This window comes from Aethalodelphis obliquidens, unplaced genomic scaffold (assembly GCF_003676395.1).
Source record: "Aethalodelphis obliquidens isolate GAN/ISIS:26980383/991018 unplaced genomic scaffold, ASM367639v1 scaffold13, whole genome shotgun sequence".
Lineage (NCBI taxonomy): Eukaryota > Metazoa > Chordata > Mammalia > Artiodactyla > Delphinidae > Aethalodelphis > Aethalodelphis obliquidens.
In genome coordinates, this window is record NW_020837957.1 from 312,790 (window position 1) to 332,026 (window position 19,237).

Genomic DNA, 19,237 nt, shown 5'->3' on the forward strand with positions numbered 1-19,237 from the left:
CTTCTCTAATCTGAGGAAGGAAACAGACATCCAGATCCAGGAAATTCAGAGAGTTCCAAATAAGATGAACTCAAAGAGACCCACACCAAGGCACATTATTATTAAAATGTCAAAAGTTAAAAACAAGAAGATAAAAAGAGGTAAAATATATCACATATCTAATGGCACGGAAATACCTATAAACAAGACCATTTTCAAAACAATGCTGTGTTGTGAGAGAAGTATGCAGAAGCTATGGGAGGAACAGACAGGTACTCAGTTGATCATGGAGAAGTCTTTTCATCTACTCCCTTTGCAATACATTTGTTGAAGAATTATTGATATTTTTGTGTAGATTTTTCCAGAGGCTGGATTTTACTAACTGCACACTGTAGTGACATTTAACATGTTCCTCTGCGTTTTCTATGAATTGAGAGTTGAATCTAGAACCTTGGTCAAATTTTGGTGGCAAGATCACTTCATAAATGGTACTGTGTCCTTCTATCAGGAGGAAAATGTTTGGTTGTTGTTTCATTTTTTGTGCAATTAGTAGACAATGATGACCAATGCCTAAATCCATTAACTCATTAAGGATTGCCAGAAGGTGATATTCTATCATTGCTTCTTTATTTAACAGCTGGAATATCTCTATGAAGAGCACTTTTCCTTATCTACTATTTGCTTTGCCAGTGAGCCATTATATGAGAGGCAAGAATAAATGCTTGATTCTTTTCCATTAGCTGCCAGTTTTCAAAATAATCAGTTGGTACATTACATTCCTCTAAAAGGGATCAATTGTGTCTTTTTTTTACAGCATCACTTATAAACTCATGGACCAAACATATTAACGGGTTTCAATATTTTGCAGTTATTATCTTTATTGGTGTTCAAATTGTACCATCTTTGACAGGTGAAAAGGTCGATTCAAACTGGCTCATGATTCCTTTTGATTCAGTCATAATAGTCTTTGACGGCTTCTTACTATCTGTTACGAGAAGACCTTCCAGGCTCTTCTTGTACACTTTCTTCCCAAACCTGGAATCAGCCATTTCTCCAAGGAGTTGGGGTTTTTGAATGGGTAATGTTTTTCCAGGCCACTCATTGTGGGTTATTCATTGTTTCTAGGCCTTTTAAAGTTGAAAGAGTTAGGGGAAAATGCTTTTAACATGAAATATATCCTGAGTTCATAGTGATAATCCAAATTCAAATTCAAGAATACAAGGTTTTTATTCATTCTTTTCTATCTTGCACCTATATATCATTTTTCCTGTGCTGAGAACCATTCTCAAGGACATCAACTATGAGAGAACTAAAATATCACTTAATTACTCTCATTGTGTATTATTCCAACAAAGGAGTCTTAAGGAATTTGAAGATTATGTGGTCATCCAGAAGAGGATGAGCCTACAAAGACTGATAAGGCACCCACAAAGAAACAGAAGGAAAACCATGGAAGTACAGTGGCAAGGAAGCCCAAGGAAGAAATTACAAGCAGAATTATGAGTTAAGTGTCAAATGCTATTCACAGACCAAATAAGGTAAGAAATGAAAAATGTCAACTGAATTTAGCAACTTCAAAGTCACTGGAAATCTCAGGCTGAAAACAGACAAAAGTAGGTTTAAAGAGTAAGTAGGAGGTAAGAAAGTGAAATAAGTGAAATTCTGAAGAGTGTAGCTGAGAATGGGAGAAAGATAATGCAATAGTTGGAGACAGAACATAGGGATTTGGGAAGCTTTTTAAGATTGGAAAGGTTTAAGTTTGATTAAATCCTAATGAAAAGAATTTAGTTGAGACAGAGTTTGCATACACTAGAACAAGAATGTAATGATTCCTGAAATGGTGGGAGAGAACAGGATCCAAAGCACATGATAACAGATCGGCCTTTATTATGTTTATAATGCCTCATTGTGACATTTATTGAGTATGCAGTATACTAGATACTGAGAATATAGAGATAAAAGACAAAGTTCTTGACTTCATAGAACTCACAGTCTGGAGGGAGAAAAAGACAGGCATACTTGCAGTATGATAAATGCTATGAACATAGAATGTCACTGGGGCCCACAAGAGGACTTGAAACTAAAGAATCTGCCCATAAATTTCAGTGAGAAATTTTCAAGTACGATAGACATGCAAAACACACAGAAAAGCAAAACACATCCTGCCTTCCCCCACCCCTCAATTTCTGCATTTGGATTACTACTGTTTTAGCTTTGTGGATATGGACATAACCGGCCCCTTCCCATCTTTCGAGTCTTAGAAAGCCTCACTTTACCTCCCCACATAACATCACTTTGTTATCCCATTCACAAATCTTAATCTGCTTAAGATAATCCTAAATTATCTTGTTTGTTTGTACATTATTTCTTGTTTATGCATCTCAAATAAAGCCCAAATTCCATGAGGGCAAGGACCTTACGAATCTAGTTAACTGCTATATTTCCAGTGCCTAGAATAGTTCCTCATATGAATAAATGATTGATTGAATGAATGAATGAATAGTACAGAACTCACATAATATTTTAGTTACTTAACTCTTCTGGACTTTGAATTTTCATATGAAATGCGAATTAACTGAACATTAAGCTATGCTTGATTTCTAATATAAGCAATACAATTTTAAATTCAACTTGTCTATGAAGGTGAAAGGCATGCATTTAGCCTAGACTCTTTTTCATTTAACTGCTAACTCCACTAATAAATTTCCACATAAACCTAGTAGGTCTTTACCGTGCATTTATAATACTCCTTCAGAGGAATTTTAAATCAGCAGAGAGAAGGTAGATCAATGAAAAGTGTTGAGTTGCTGAGATAAGCTGACTGACCCTTTTTAAGGCTGAATTCATATTTCACCACTTCCTCAAAATAAATTCCAGATTAAATCAAAGTTTTAAATAATAAAAATAAAACCATAAAAGTACTAGAAAACCTTTAAAGAGATCATATTTTATAGGTGACGAAGGCATTTCTGAGCATGAGCCACAAAAAATCATAAAAGACAAATTTTAAAGCCTCTACAGAGCAGGGGATACCATAAACACAAGTGGAAGACAAAGGACAAATTGGAAGAACACTGTTTGCTACACACATGACAAAGAGTTAGTATCCATCACATGTGAATAATTCCTAAAATTATTCAGAAAGAGACAAACAAAAAAGGGGTGGGGAGTTTGATGGGGGGAGGGAGACTCAGATAATTCTCAGGTAATTCACAAAGAGAGCAAGACAGACAGCAAAATAAACTAGATATATGTGCCTACTAGGTTTATCAATATTTTTTGTCTTTGTCAATTTAAAGCACTGGTAAAAATTCATGGGAAAAGAGGAACTCTCATATACTCTTGGTAGGGATATAAATTGGCACAATTCTTTTAAAGGATAATCTGACAAGAGAAATCTACTTTGAAAGTTAACATCTATGAACTTATCATATGAAAATATTTATACAGAAACATAAACACCTTTTCTATGCATATTGTTTGTAATCAGAAAATTGCAAGCAACTGAAATGATCATTGACAAGCAGATGATTAAATTAAGGTGCATCATATAATAAAAGATTGTGCAGCCATTTAAAAGGATATGGTATAGGCACTCATATGAAAATAAATTTTAAAATGTTATGGTCTTGAATCAATTTATATATATAACACAAGCTATATATAACACACTCCCATTTGTGTTAAAAAAAAAATTACATTTAGGTAGTCATCCAAGGGAACTGGTATGATAGACCCCAAAGTGTTAATAGGGAAGAGTCAGGATTTTTATTTTTTATAGGTTTTTCAAATATCTGAGTTTCCACGATAAATACTTTCAACATAACAAATTAACATTTATTAATAGTGAACATGAGAAAAAAGCTAAGATAAACAAAATGATTCCTTCGAAAGTCACTCATCTTCTGGACCTCTGCTGTCCAATAATATGGTCTAGTGAGACTATAGAGTACTTGATGTGTACCTGTTCTAACTGAGATATCCTGAAAGTATAAAATACATACTAGATTTGGATTAAACAAAACATACTATTAAAATTAATTTCACTTGTTTCTTTGCAGTTTTTTACACATATAGTTCACACTATATTTCCATTGGACAGTGCTGCTCTGGACAAAGAGAGGAAAAGGGAGCTAACATATTGATATTACTCCGGCATTATTCTTTAGTTACTATAAATATTTCTATTTATAAATATGCTTTTCTCAGTTACTTTTAGAATCTTTCTACCGAATATATTAATTCAAAAACAAATGACCACAGTTTAAAAGGAAGAAATTACTAGTGATACTATATTCAACAGACCCCAAATGCCTTGTGTTTTATTTGGAACTCAAATCTCCATAAGATTGCACAACCTGGGGGAGGATAAGGGACTTTGCTTTGCTTGGAATTTAAACAAAGCTCCCAAATGTCCTAAAATTCTATGCAGCTAAGAAATTTTGTATATTAGTTCTTTGAAACTAGGAATTCTTAAATTAGGTCTTAATTTTGCTTAGTTTCTTATTTTCTTTGGCATAAAAATTTTAAGTTTTTATAACATTACTGGTTACATCTTATCAGAGTTCTATTTAAACAGGCACAAGTTCAAGCAAAGATTAGATTCTGCCTTTAACAATGTGTACTCAGACAGGGGGCATTAAAAGGTAGATGTAAAAATCATTTATAAAATTACTACTTTCATTACATTTCCCATGTTGACACTCTTCCACAGCTTATAATTAGGCAAATTATTTATTTTAATTATATTAAATAACATGTCAAACTATGGTAAGAAAAAAAATTATCCAGATATTTCTACCCAAAGACAATATATACTATAAACCAAGAATATGCAACCGCTGCCTCTAATCTATCTTTTTGTGTTACATGTGAGGAAATATATAAATTGTGCAAAAAGTGTCAATACTCCAGCAGAGTAACCAAATAGAAGGAAATTCCTTCACACAGCCTTTCTTTGGTATTAGTGTCCAGTTACTTTCATGCACTGGAAGGGACTACTTTTCAAATTCCTTTCTCTGAAAAGAACCTCCTATATCAAAAAGGTGTATCTATTATATGCAAATTTTGTGTTTGAAAAACTCCCATGTTAAGACTTTATCATTATCTTACTCATTCAATAAAAATGTATGGTTTCTCCAGCATGTTAGGCATTGTACTAAAGTGCTATACAGGATATAAATTTAAAACAGATATAGATCTTACCAATGAACAGCTTATAGTACAATAGAGACAAGAAGCTGGCCCATCTCCATTCCCCCTCAACTAGAAAATGGATGAAATATCAGGGTCAATAGTTTTAAGCCAGAAAAGTAGACAGTTTAGTTAGGAGAAGTTTCGAAATATGCCCTTCAGGACCAATGATCACAACACTAACATATCTCTTTTAAAAAGAGGGAGGAAATTCAAATTTCTTCATTAGTTCAACATACACTTCTATAATTCCATAACATGTACCAGTGGTAAAGGTAAGATGAAAATGAAGAATAAGGAAAAATATTTTGTTTTTCTTCTTCATTAGTGGAAGTATTAGTATACTTTTATCTACTTGCATTCTATATTTCTCTTACAAACAGAAATATTTATGTGGTTCTGTATTGGACACTTAGAAAAAGTATACACAGGCTAAACAAAAGACATAATTCCTTGTACTTATCAAGGTCCAAGAGACCAAAACTCAGAAAACCCAGACTCTAGCAAAACTTCCCAATTTATGTCATCTTCTTCACATAAGACTAGATAATATTTACCAATAAAATATTACAGCAATATTACGTAAGTGCATTGCCTTTTTAATTACAAAAGAATACTAATATATAATACTGTGTAATGTTTACTAAACACTAGGTAGTGCTCTAAGTGCTTTAAAATATTTTTAGTCTTTATATAACTCTATAGAGTAGATATTATCTTCACTTGATAGACAAGAAAACAGAGGTCAGAAAAGCTAAGTAATTTCACAGAGCTGAAGAACAGCACAGCCAGGATTCCAATTCATCCAGTCTCTCTCCAGAATCAAACTCTTAGCCACTGTGGTTTACTACATCTACTGCAACTGTTCTATCCAAAAGCCCTTAATCCTAAATCATCAAAAGAAAGGGTCTCTGTTTTACTCCAGGAAGAAGCATTTTTAAGAATAAATTTGGAAATGATAAACTTTGTAAAGTTTTACTTGATAATTTACCATTTAAACTGAAATTCATTATGTTAAAACTTTTCCCTTTGCAAAAGAGCTATTGCATTTATGAAAAATTTCATTTAGATAGGGCTAATCACACACACACACACAAATTAAAAGGTAATTTCATGGATATAATAACTAACATTTTGAGTACTTCCTATTTGCCAGACACTGTTCTAAGTACTTTACACATATTACTTCTTTTGCTTCTCCTTAAGTATGTACCAAAAAAAAATACCCAACTCACAGAAGAGGAGACTGAGGTGTGGGAAGGTTAAGTAACTTATCTAAGGCAGGATAGCTAGATCTGGCTTCTGGACCAGACCATAATCTGATTCCAAAGACCACACTCTTAACAATTTTACTATATTAATTTGTCAAGATAAGGCATTTTAAAAGTATTTATTATTTTCCCAAAAATAGTTCTTAATATGAACACTCAAGAAAAATAATCACTTATAATTTAACTGAAACATTTAGTATTTTTCCTTTTAACACTAAGTTAGAAGCACAGGGGAACATTATTTTTAATCATACTATTAATTTTTTGGTTTTGTTAAATTTAGATCATGAATATTGTTACCAAGCACACAAACTTTAGAAAAACTTATAATGGGCAAATAGTTTCTGACATTTTAAGTAACATTCTGACATTTGGGTTGGCCAAAAAGTGCCTTTGGTTCATAAAAAAAAAATAAAAGACACATTCTTCATTTTCACCAAGAACTTTATTGAACAATGTATTCACTCTTTTGTTCCACTACCTTCTGCCATTTTTAGGTAACTTCATAATTCCATCTTCCCAACTTTTTATCTTTTTGAGTGAAGAACTGTTCCAGGTACCCTTTACAGTCTTCCAGGGATTGAAATTTTTTCCATTAAGAGAATTCTGTAAAGACCAAAATAAATGGAAATCCAAAGGTGCAATGTCTGGTGAATACAGTGGATGAATCAGAACCCCCCAGCCAAGCTTAACAGTTTTTGCCTGGTCATCAAAGAAACATACAGTCTTGCGTTATCCTGATGGAATATTATGTGTTTTCTGTTGACTAATTCTGGATGCTTTTTGTTGAGTGCTGCTTTCAGTTGGTCTAACTGGGAGCAGTACTTGCTGGAGTTAATCGTTTGGTTTTCCAGAAGGAGCTCATAATAGAGGATTCCCTTCCAATCCCACCATATACACAACATCACCTTCTTTGGATGAAGACCAGCCTTTGCTGTGGTTGGTAGTGGTTTATTTTGCTTGTCCCATGATCTCTTCCGTTCCACATTATTGTACAGTATCCACTTTTCATTGCCCATCACAATTTGTTTTAAATACGGAACATTTCCATTACATTTCAGTAGAGAAGCACATGCAGAAATACAGTCAAGAAGGTTGTTTTTCACTTAACTTATGTGGAACCCAAACATCAAAGCGATGAACATAACCAAGCCAGTGCAAATGATTTTCAACGCTTGATTTGGATATTTTGAGAATGTCAGCTATCTCCTGTGTGGTATAAGGTTGATTGTTCTCAATAATGTCTCGATTTGATCGCTACCAACTTCAACTGGTCTACCCGACAGTGCAGCATCGTCCAGTGAGAAATCTCCAGCACAAAACTTCGCAAACTACTTTTGACATGCGATCAGTCACAGCACCTTCTCCATATACTGCACAAGTCTTTTTATGCATTTCAGCTGCATTTTTACCTTTCTTGAAATAATAAAGCATAATATGCCAAAATGTTGCTTTTTCTTCCATCTTCAATATTAAAATGGCTACGCAAAAATTCACCAATTTTGTAAGTCTTTTTTTAAATGCACACTGATATGACAGCTATCACATACAATCTAACAAAATTGTTTTGAATGAAGTTAAAGACAACTAAGTGCTACTAGAGCCATCTTATGGAAAAAAAACGAACAAAACTTTCTTTTGGTCAACCCAATATTTAACTCTGGTTGACCTTAGAAAACCACATAATCTATTGGTCTTACAGTGGGCACACGGAAAAGAGGAGGCTAGAACATAGAGACATAGACTATAACAGAGAAAAAGGATGAAATATATTTTAATGTATGGGATTTTGTGAAAATATACAAATATGATTTAGATAGATTATCTGAAGCAAAAAGATATACTAACAAATAATTACAATGACAAATAATAAGGAATATATAATCATATGTTAGCTTATACAGAGTACCATGGGAATGCAGCATTAACACCACCTGCAGATGTGGAGGAAGGCTTCACAGAGAAGGCATTTTTTTTTAATCGATCACTGTTTCCAAAAAAAACTAAAATACAATTTGGGAAATGTATACTTAATCCATTAATTTTTCCTCAACTTTAATGATGAATTTATCAGTCAAAAGAATTTGGTATTTACTTGTAAATCTCTAAAAATCATGATAAATTAAAATGAGCTTTTAAAAACAGGTAGATCTCATAACACTGAAAGTGCAGTTTATAATACAGCAAAATTAAATACAATAACCATTTTAAATGACCTATTAAATTCTTTGTTCATTTCTTTGACTTCATTTAGCATTGATCTAACTCAGTGTGGAAGGTTACATTCATACAAGTTTAAACAGCTTAATGATTAACTATATTCACCTGCCAACCTTACTGTTTATGTGGCAAATAGTGTTATATAGAGAGTTCAGAAGTCTAGGTATGCTTGCAGGAAAAAAAACGAATTCCAAATCATTTTAAAGTCAATAATTAGGATAAAAATGTACCCTATTAAGCTCTTTCTTTTTATTGCTCCTCTAGTTATTTCTTCCAGAATTGACCAAGATTATTCATCATTTGATTCTGTATCTCCAGAGCCAAAATCAAGATTTGCTATGTTAGATGATGTAAAAATTTTAGCCAATGGCCTACTTCAGTTAGGACATGGTCTTAAAGACTTTGTTCATAAGACTAAGGGCCAAATTAATGACATATTTCAAAAACTCAACATATTTGATCAGTCTTTTTATGACTTATCACTGCAAACCAATGAAATCAAAGAAGAAGAAAAGGAACTTAGAAGAACTACATCCAGACTGCAAGTCAAAAATGAAGAAGTAAAGAACATGTCACTTGAACTCAACTCAAAACTTGAAAGTCTCCTTGAAGAAAAAATTCTACTTCAACAAAAAGTGAGATACCTGGAGGACCAATTAACCAATTTAATTAAAAATCAACCTGAAATTCAGGAACACCCGGAAATAACTTCACTCAAAGTAAGTATAAAACAAACAGGGTTCATGATTATGTTTTCAATGTGGATCTTTTTAAAAAAATATTTTAAAACATGCTACTTGAAATACTTTGTTGAACTGTTGAAACACTATATTTTTCTCATGAAAAAAAGACTCCAGGAAATAAATTTTCCCATTATAATTTCAAGTTGGTTTTTGTTTCCCTAATATTATTTATGAAAATAACTAAACTTTGCATTTCAGATGAAAATTACAAGACAGTTAAGCAATGAAATTGAGAACACTAAATTATTATACTATTGCAAATTACTGGAGGCAAGTAAAAAGCTAAAGGAATATAACCTGTGTAACTATTCTCCCATCTTTAAAATGTATAAAAGTAATACAGTTAATGGAAAAGATATTAAAATATTGTTTTTTTCATTTAATTGAAGTAGTTTAAAGTTCAGGAAATCAGATTTTAGAGATGGTACATTTTAAGTAAAACACAAAAACTCAAGTATGTACTATGTGAAAGAGGAATACAAGGGGAAAAGGTTTGCCAATATCATTTTTCTAATCCAGTATTAGTTTAAAAAATTAGATTGTGATAGTGTTATAGGAAATAAAAAAGTCTAATTTTACAAAAAAGAAAGAAACTTCTAACCAACCTATAATCTATGTCCAGACTTTTGTAGAACAGCAAGATAATAGCATCAAAGATCTTCTTCAGATCGTGGAAGAACAATACAAACAATTAAATCAACAGCACAGTCAAATAAAAGAAATTGAAAATCAGGTAAGTCAATATTTTAATAGTATGTCCAATCACTTACATAAAATTTAGGTTTATGAAAACACTGGACCCTAAAATTATTTAAAATAATTATAGTTGGATAGTGAATAAAAGGATCACCTCAGCATGATCATTAGGTTTGCAGGCTCTGAAGCTAATAAACTACCTGGGGTTGAATTTTGGCTCTAAAACTTTTGTGTGACCTTGAATAAATTACTTAACCCCTTCTCAGTTTCCTAATGTACTCTATGTAGATAATAAAAGAATCTGTCTTACAAGACTGTTGTGAGAAAAAAAGAATTAATTCATGCAAAGTACATCCTCAACATAGCAGCCAAAGAGATTCAGTTAAAATTTAAATTAGACTCTCTCTCTCTTTGTTCAACACCGCACAATGGCTTCCGGTCTCACTCGTAGTGGCCCATAAGACCCAGATGACTCTTAATCATCTCACTGACTTCATCTCCTGTACTCTAGTCATACTGGCCTTTTTACTGTTACACAAACACATCAATCAGGCTGCTATCTCAGGGTCTTTGCCCTTGTTGCTCTCTGTCTGGAATGCTCTTCACCCTGATATCTGCATGGGCCTACTCTTAATCACTTTAGGTCTTTCTCAAATACAAATTTCTCAAAGCCTTCCCAGATAACTTAATCATAAATTATAATCCCCCAGGTGCCACCTATTCTTTTGCTTCTTACCTATTTGGCCTCTTGCCTTACCTCCCAATCCACCTTATACTCTAGACAAACTGGAATATTCGCAGTCATGTGTCAGAGCTGGGTCAGAACACAGATGGGCTAACTCCTAGGTCAGTGACCTGTCCTCTACACCATGATCCCATATTCATGTTTAATTCCATTCAATGTGGATATTTATGTACATTCTAATAAACGAACTAGACAAAAACTCAACAAGAAAAAAAAAAAAGAAAGAAATTATAATCCCCTACACCCATGCTTGAAACCTGCTACCTCCTTCATTACTCTCTTTTCTTCCTTAACACTTATCCCTATTTAACATAATACATATTTGAGTTATTTATCTTGTCTGTCCCTGCGCTAGAATGTAACCTCCATAAGTACAGAAAGTTTCTTCTATTTTTTAAAATTGCTATAGCTCCAAAATATAGAACTCTGTCTGACACATAGTAGGCACTTAATAAATACATGTTAATAAAGGTAATGTCACATTTAGCACAAGGAAGTCAATAAAAACTTACTATGATTAATATTATTATTAGAAGCTATATGTCTAATAATTAAAGTTTAATATCCAACAATATAATTAATCTACAATGTAAATAACTGGCTAGGTGAGCAAGGTAGATACGTGTTTGGAATAAAGCTATGCCAAAATCTAAGATTTCCAATAAACAGTACTATAGTTCAAAAATATTAATTAGTAATAATACTACTAAACAGCTGTTCAAGAGAGTTTCAAAAATAATACAGACCTGAAGAAACTGGTATAAAAAAAAAATAGATGCCCAGAACTATAAAACAAATATTACCAATTTCCACCAAACAAACACATTATGTTTCAGTAATTTTATGACTCATAATTCTAGTAGGTTATTTTTGCTAACTGTCTGAAAAGGGGTTTTTGCCAGCTAGTTTTGATTTCCATAATTTTCTTCTTACTATATGCTATTTTTCTAATTCTTTTCCTATATCTTTTATTATGAGAAAATGAACCTGCTCACAAAAGCAAAATGTCACTATTATAAAATAATATACATCCTGTCTAATAATAAAATGTATGAAGAATTCAACAATGAATTCTAAGTTGGAAGAAGCCTTAAATCATCTGACCCAACTTATTCAAATTTAAATTAAGAAACCAAAACTGTAAAGTTAAGTTACTATAAGATCACAGTTACTTAGTAGAAAAGACTAACATCCAGTAAGTGAACTTTACAATGGATCTCTATGCATTATATCCTAGGAAATGCCATTTATGCTGACATCAAAAAACTAACACTAATAACACATTACGTACTCTGCTCTTCTCAACCCATCAATAAGAAAAGCTATCGGTCAATAAACTGCAAACCCAGCACAACAGACAATGAAATATTGAATATATTAAAAGTACACAAATAAAACTGCCTATTTGTTACCTTTACAGATATGATTACATGTCAAAAACTATCAAGAAAGCAGCCTTGTTCAAATTATGTGCTAGGTCTTAAGACCTACAACTGAGAATTATGAAATTTAAAATCTGCCTGTGTCACTGAACAGAATATATATTACATTCATATAAATAAATAGAACATATTAAAATATTCTAAGTAAAGTCTCTGCCTTTGATCTTATTGTTTTTTGATCAATTTCTGTTTTTTGCCTTGTCTTTCTCTATTTTTTTCAACTCTTTATGTGCCTGATTAAATATTTTGAGAACAGCAAGTCTGTATAATATGTATAGCATTGCTTATCCCTCTTAACATCGAAAACAATAACATATTATGAACTCAGATTTCCCCTAATTGTATATTCAGTACCATTTTTTAAAGTAGATTTATATTCTTTTATCAGTTAAGAAGAACTGGTGTTCAAGAATCCACAGAAAATTCTCTTTCTTCTAAACCAAGAGCACCAAGAACTACTCCCTCTCTTCACTTGAATGAAACAAAAAATGTAGAACATGATGGTAAGATAATTTGGTGGGTTTCCTTCTTGAAACTAATATCGTCAAATTTTTCTTCTTTGACATTTCCATCAAAAATCTCTATTCTCAGGGCCTGTTCTAGACTAATTAAAAGAGAATAAAGAGATAAATCCAACAAGTATAATGTGTCAACCTAAATTGGATCCTGGTGATTTTTTTAAACCCTATAAAACATTCTTAAGACAATCAGGGAAATATAAATATAGACTTGATATTAGATAATATAAAATTATTATTAACTTTCTTAGATGTAATGATGGTATTATAGTTACGTAGGAGAATAATCTCATGTTTAAGAGATGGATGCCAAAATATCTAAGGGGTTAAGGGGCATGGTGTTTGCAAATTCCTTTCAAATAGCACAGCAAAATACATATTTGTATGTATTTGTGTTTATAAAGCAAATACGGCAAAATGTTAACAACTGTTGAATACAGATGAAAAGATTATGGCATTCTCTTCAATGTTTCTACTTTCCATAAGAAAAACAAAAAAGAGGGGGAACAAAGTCTCCATTCCTACCCAAGCTTTAAAAAAATGATATAGTTTGAAAACACATTTATTTTTAATGTAATTCATAGAGGAAAAAAGTTCTCTGTTAGTTTCCTCTATGTACATTCACTCTTTCCTCATGTATCTGTTGACTACCTGCTATGCACCAAGCACTATACTAACATCTCATATGCGGTATTTTATTTATGTTTTTCCTAGATCTAAGGGAAAAAAGTGTTTAAGATTCTAATTTTGTCACTTTTCTTAAAAATAAATCAGTTTGGTAATAACTATTTTGATATTCTTTGTAAAACATGCCATCTAATAAAAATGCTTTAGCATAAAGTACCTTTTCAATAACACATTACTGAAAAAGACTGAAGGCTACAGTCACCACAATTCCATAAAATGTCAAGTAAAATCTCAAGCTCTAAAGATATCATTCTTTATTACTGTATCTTACGTAATAACATTTTGTTGATTCTAGACATTCCTGCTGATTGTACCATCATTTATAATAGAGGTGAACATACAGGTGGCATCTATTCCATTAGACCCAGCAACTCTCAAGTTTTCAACGTCTACTGTGATGTTACATCAGGTAAAACGAGCCTAAGAGAAACTAGACAGTAGCTAGCTCAGGTTACTCACTACCTATTAGTAAGGCTAATCCTGTTATTTTTGTTCTGAATACATATAAAATGAAATATATATATCACAAGTAGTTATACAGATCTAGTACTTATATTTGTCTTGTTTATGTATTTACTCAGGCATTTACTCAATATTCTCCATCTTTTTCTATAAAATAATCTAAAATGACCTTTGTCAATAAGTTTATTAAGACAAATTCATTAGTTGCCCTTCACTTAACTTCTTGGGCTCATAATAAATAATAAAATGTTATTACCATAACAACATTAATAACTACCTTGTACAGCCACCAATTAAAACCAAACAAAAAACCGCATTTTGTTACAACTATCAGCATCAGTCTACTGAAAATAAACAATCTGTTCATTATATTCAGGTAGTGCATGGACATTAATTCAACACCGAATAGATGGATCACAAAACTTCAATGAAACTTGGGAAAACTACAAATATGGTTTTGGGAGGCTTGATGGTAAGCTGACTTCATTCACTGGTTAACTTAAAAATATTTATTAAGAGCCTATTACAGACTGGGCATTAGAAATACAATGAATGAGGAACACTCCCAGCCTTCATATAAATTATTAACAAATAACTACACATTTGTAAGTACTGAACTTATTACAAGTGTCTTTATTTGAATTATACTTTTCACAATTACATGTCTGTTCTATGTATACTTATCACAATTTAATTGGATGGCTTCTAATTATCATAATTATAATTATCAAAGATAAATTTGATTAAGGGCTAAGTGCTTCAAATAAGTGCTAAATGCTATGAATGGGCTACAAAGAAAACCATCCTTATCACTGGTCATTCTACTTTCTTATTAACATTTTAGATATTAACTATTTGGAAGTTGGAAGGCACAAGGAAGCTGTCAGATGTACAGTACAAAATGTTTAGATTTCAATTATTTAAATATGATAAATGTATACTATACAATGTGTGGTTTAAAATAAATTTAGTTTAATTCAATGTAAATTATTATATTTTGATCACAAAATAAGGTAAAAAACAAAATAAGCAAAATAAAAATAAATGACAGAGGTTTAAAATCCAAAAAGCACATTATAAAAATCCATGAGTGATGTACATGTACTCATTAATAAAGTGGATAACATCCATTATTATATCGAATTTTTAAACATTCAGTACTACTTGATCATTTAAACAATTCTGTATTCAAACTACCAGTTAAATCCCTAACTAAAAGGTAGAATCAGTGATATGTTTTGTAGCTCCAAATCTTCTTCTGAGAGAATCTAGAGTACTCACTTATTTCTACAAGAAAGTAAGCCATTTGTATTTTGCAATTCTTAAAATGAAATCTACAAATTCAACAGCAGTAAGGAAATTTTGACTTTTTTTCCTTAAATGCTTTAATAAAAGGGATAATTAAAGAGAGAGTTAATTGTGATAATCAGATATCTATTTGTATTTACAATATGTTATATTTTTAATTCCAAATAAAATTTTTTAATTATAGAGAAAAGTTATTAAAAATTATGCTTTTTAATTTAAAATGTTTTTTTAAATTTATTTCCTTCTTTTTCTACAAAGAAAACATATATATCAAGCAAATATCAAAGGCCAAGATTATATTTGAGGAAAATTACATTATTATACAAGTCTCTGGAAATACTTAACAAATCTCTTGATAGTATATTCATATTAATAAACAGCTGACAGTAAAGCCAGTACATATAAGGACCCAGAAGTTAGATAATATTTTACCAATGACTAGCCCTAAAAGTACTTATAATAGTCTAACACGTTTCACCTGTGAAATATGCCTGATAATATCCATTTTAGAAAGGATAATCAGACTTTAGGTAGGCCTATTACTATTTTAACACTTGTTGTATTTTAACACCTATTACTATTTTAACATAACTATCTTCAATAAAATTGTTTTAAAAAGAAATATTTTACGAGACTCTAAAATAACCAAGGGATTCAAGACTAAAACATCTAATCTACTTACACCAAAGAAAAAAGAACACTCTCAAAAAAAATAGTTGCTGCCTAATCTGCAGTTAACAATCCACAGATTTTTACAACTTTTCTTTTCAGGAGAATTTTGGTTGGGTCTAGAGAAGATATACTCCCTAGTAAAGCAATCTAAATATATCTTACGAATTGAGCTAGAAGATTGGAAAGACAACAAGCATTATATTGAATATTCTTTTCACTTGGGAGATCATGAAACCAACTATACACTACATCTAGTTGAGATTGCTGGCAATGTCCCCAACGCACTCCCGGAACACAAAGATTTGATGTTTTCTACTTGGGATCACAAAGCAAAAGGACACTTCAATTGTCCAGAAAGTAATTCAGGTAACCTGTTCCTAATATAAATACTTTATTTTCAAAGTTTCAAAATATCTTCCCAAAGTAATAGCTAATATCTTTCAATGTCAGACAACTCTTTAAAATCTGAATCCAATATAAACATTTTCTCTATAGGTAAACGTCTCAACATAAGTGTTAACTTGATTCTAGTTTGAGTACGTATTTTACCTCTAACCTTTCTCAGATATTTTATTTTTGGTCAGGTATATGAGACTTGTATAAATTCTTTTAAATTGGAATATATGTATACAACACTGTTATATTTATAAGAAATGAAGATATACTCACTGGAGAAATATAATAACAGTAACTACGTATGAGTTTGTATCTATTAAACTGCGTACCTATCCTTTTTAGGAGGTTGGTGGTGCCATGATGTATGTGGGGAAAACAACCTAAATGGTAAATATAACAAGCCAAAAGCAAAGACTAAGCCAGAGAGGAGAAGAGGAATATGCTGGAAGTCTCAAAATGGAAGGTTATACTCTATCAAATCAACCAAAATGTTGATCCGCCCAACAGATTCAGAAAATTCTGAATGAACTGAGGCAATTTAAAAAGCCAATAAATTAAACATTAAACTCATCCGAAATTACTGTGGTTTAAAAATCTGGTATTAAATCCCTAATAGAAGGCTTTAGAAATAAATTCTTTATATTAAAGCCACTACCAACTTAATATTAAACATATCATCACATCACCTCAAAGAACACCATTTACCTTTCTCAATCAAAATTCTTATGATCATTTATTCATATATTTTGTGATGTGCGAATCAATTTTAGATGGTCACAATCTGAATTGTAACCAATGGGTGAATTTTCAAATAACCTTTCTAAATAAAAAACTTACAAAGAGACTTTTATTTTCAAAGTCATCATGTGAGCTAATTTTACAACTTCCTCAGTTTAAAAACTATTTTTCTTGCTAAAATTCTAAACTTGAATAACTATAAAAGACTAATAATTGTACATTTCTTAAATGCTGTAATATTAATTTCAAAACTAAAATTCAGTCAGTTCAGAGTACATGTGAAAATCGATAATATGAATCTTAAAACTGATACTTCATTTTGCTACAAAATAATCTGGAGTAAATGTTTGGTATGCTTTGTTTATGAAGCCAAATGAAGCAGGATGAAATACTGTACTGAAATAGATTCACAGTCTTATATACAGTAGATCATAACTGCTAAGTCATATTGACTTTAAATATCAAGTACTGCTGTAGCTTGTTTGTTAACTTATCTGTACTGTATACATATTTTAACACTTAATATTGTGAAAACAAATAATTTTAAAGGGATCTTGTCAGAATACAATAAGAATGAATGTATTGGTGGCATCAACTTAAAGTTTTATCATTTATTCCCCCTGAACACAGTGTGAGTCTAATACTTATGTGTAGGTTTTCAAACAATTAAGAATCCTAACAAGTAACTAAATGTTTAAATAGTCTGAGAGATGTTCATGTATGTTTCCAAATTCAATAAAGACTCAGTCCCCTAAATTATAGAAATTTTAATTCTTGTAGCTTTTTTTTTTTGGCTGTGCCACAGCATGCGAAATCTTAGTTCCCCGACCAGGCATCAAACCCGTGCCCTCTGCAGTGGAGGCATGGAGTCAGGGAAGTCCAATTCTTGCAGTTTTTATTGACATCCAATAGAAGTATGATTATGTTATTTCTAATTTAAATAATTTAAATTCTGAATCCTCAAGAATTATTAGAGGATATTTTGACCATAGTATCACTTGTCAGTATTTATTTTTAAATACGTTTTTAAAGAAACTACCAAGGAGAAATAAAGTCTTGAATTAAATCCAATTTTTAAAGGTTAGTGCCCAAGCTATACAGTGACTCACATTAGTCAATAAATATTCAGCATTCTGTATGTTAAATTATCCAATATATGTCATATATATTTTTACTGTATGACACATGCAAATATGGATGATCTATGTGGATCCTACATAAATATTTTGTTCCAAAAAATACAAAAGAATAAAGGCAAAAGTAGGTTTTCTTTTTTTCAGAACCACATTCAAGCTGTCCAAATTGACTTTTTAAAGCGAGAATGCCAAAATGGCTTAAAATAGGAAGCTTTCAAATGCAAAATAATGCATTATTTAATATACTAATTTTTGTCTCTGTTTTCCAATTTTTTATAATTCTCACACAATATGTTTCATTTTGTTCCATTTAGGAACATTAAGTGAGGTTTTTTCTGCATATAAAGCTCAGATTGAGAGAGAATTCTGGTAGAGAAAGAAAAAGGATTTTTTTTCTTTATGGTTCACAAAATTGTGTCCTTCTGTCCTCACTAGTTTGCCAAAAGTGTTCTAATTGTACCACTAACACAACTGTCAAATCTAGTGACCTCTTAGACCACATTCCCTTTGGTTTCTCTACTACTTACTAATAACAATATTCTTTTCTCAAACTTGACCTTCAGTTTGCTTCCACAATACTACTATACTCTCCAAGGATTATCTCCAACTTGAACCCATCTTTAAAGCCCTAATCCATCCTAGTCTTAAGCATTGTGGACCAATGGACAATATTCAGTCATCTATTCTACTCTGACCCTCAGAAATTCTATCTACTCTCATGGACTCATCTTTTTCCATGAATAAAGTTCCCAAATCTACATATTACTCCCAGATCTCTCTCCAGTTCCCCTTCTTCCATTGCCTACCTGCCATTTCTCCTTTTGATATCCTATAGCCTCTTCAAACTCAATTTATCAAATAACAAATTCATCAATACCTTACATCCTCTGCTGGTTCTCCCTTTTACCTTTTCACACTCTCCTCCTTATTTCTTTTTTTTTTTTTTTTACATCTTTATTGGAGTATAATTGCTTTACAATGGTGTGTTAGTTTCTGCTTTATAACAAAGTGAATCAGTTATACATATACAT

The 19,237-nt window shown here is 31.5% G+C and overlaps 2 protein-coding genes across 10 annotated transcripts in view; one reads left to right on the forward strand and one right to left on the reverse strand.

The window, feature by feature from the left end:
* DOCK7 (dedicator of cytokinesis 7) overlaps positions 1 to 19,237 on the reverse strand; it is a 211,059-nt gene that overhangs the window by 123,573 nt on the left and 68,249 nt on the right. The window lies entirely within an intron of this gene.
* ANGPTL3 (angiopoietin like 3) lies at positions 8,043 to 17,164 on the forward strand. The gene is made up of 7 exons (XM_027113956.1): positions 8,043 to 9,382; positions 10,029 to 10,139; positions 12,678 to 12,792; positions 13,790 to 13,903; positions 14,333 to 14,428; positions 16,036 to 16,302; positions 16,675 to 17,164. Exons 1-7 carry the CDS (start codon positions 8,888 to 8,890, stop codon positions 16,857 to 16,859), a joined length of 1,383 nt encoding a protein of 460 aa, XP_026969757.1. The 5' UTR covers positions 8,043 to 8,887; the 3' UTR covers positions 16,860 to 17,164.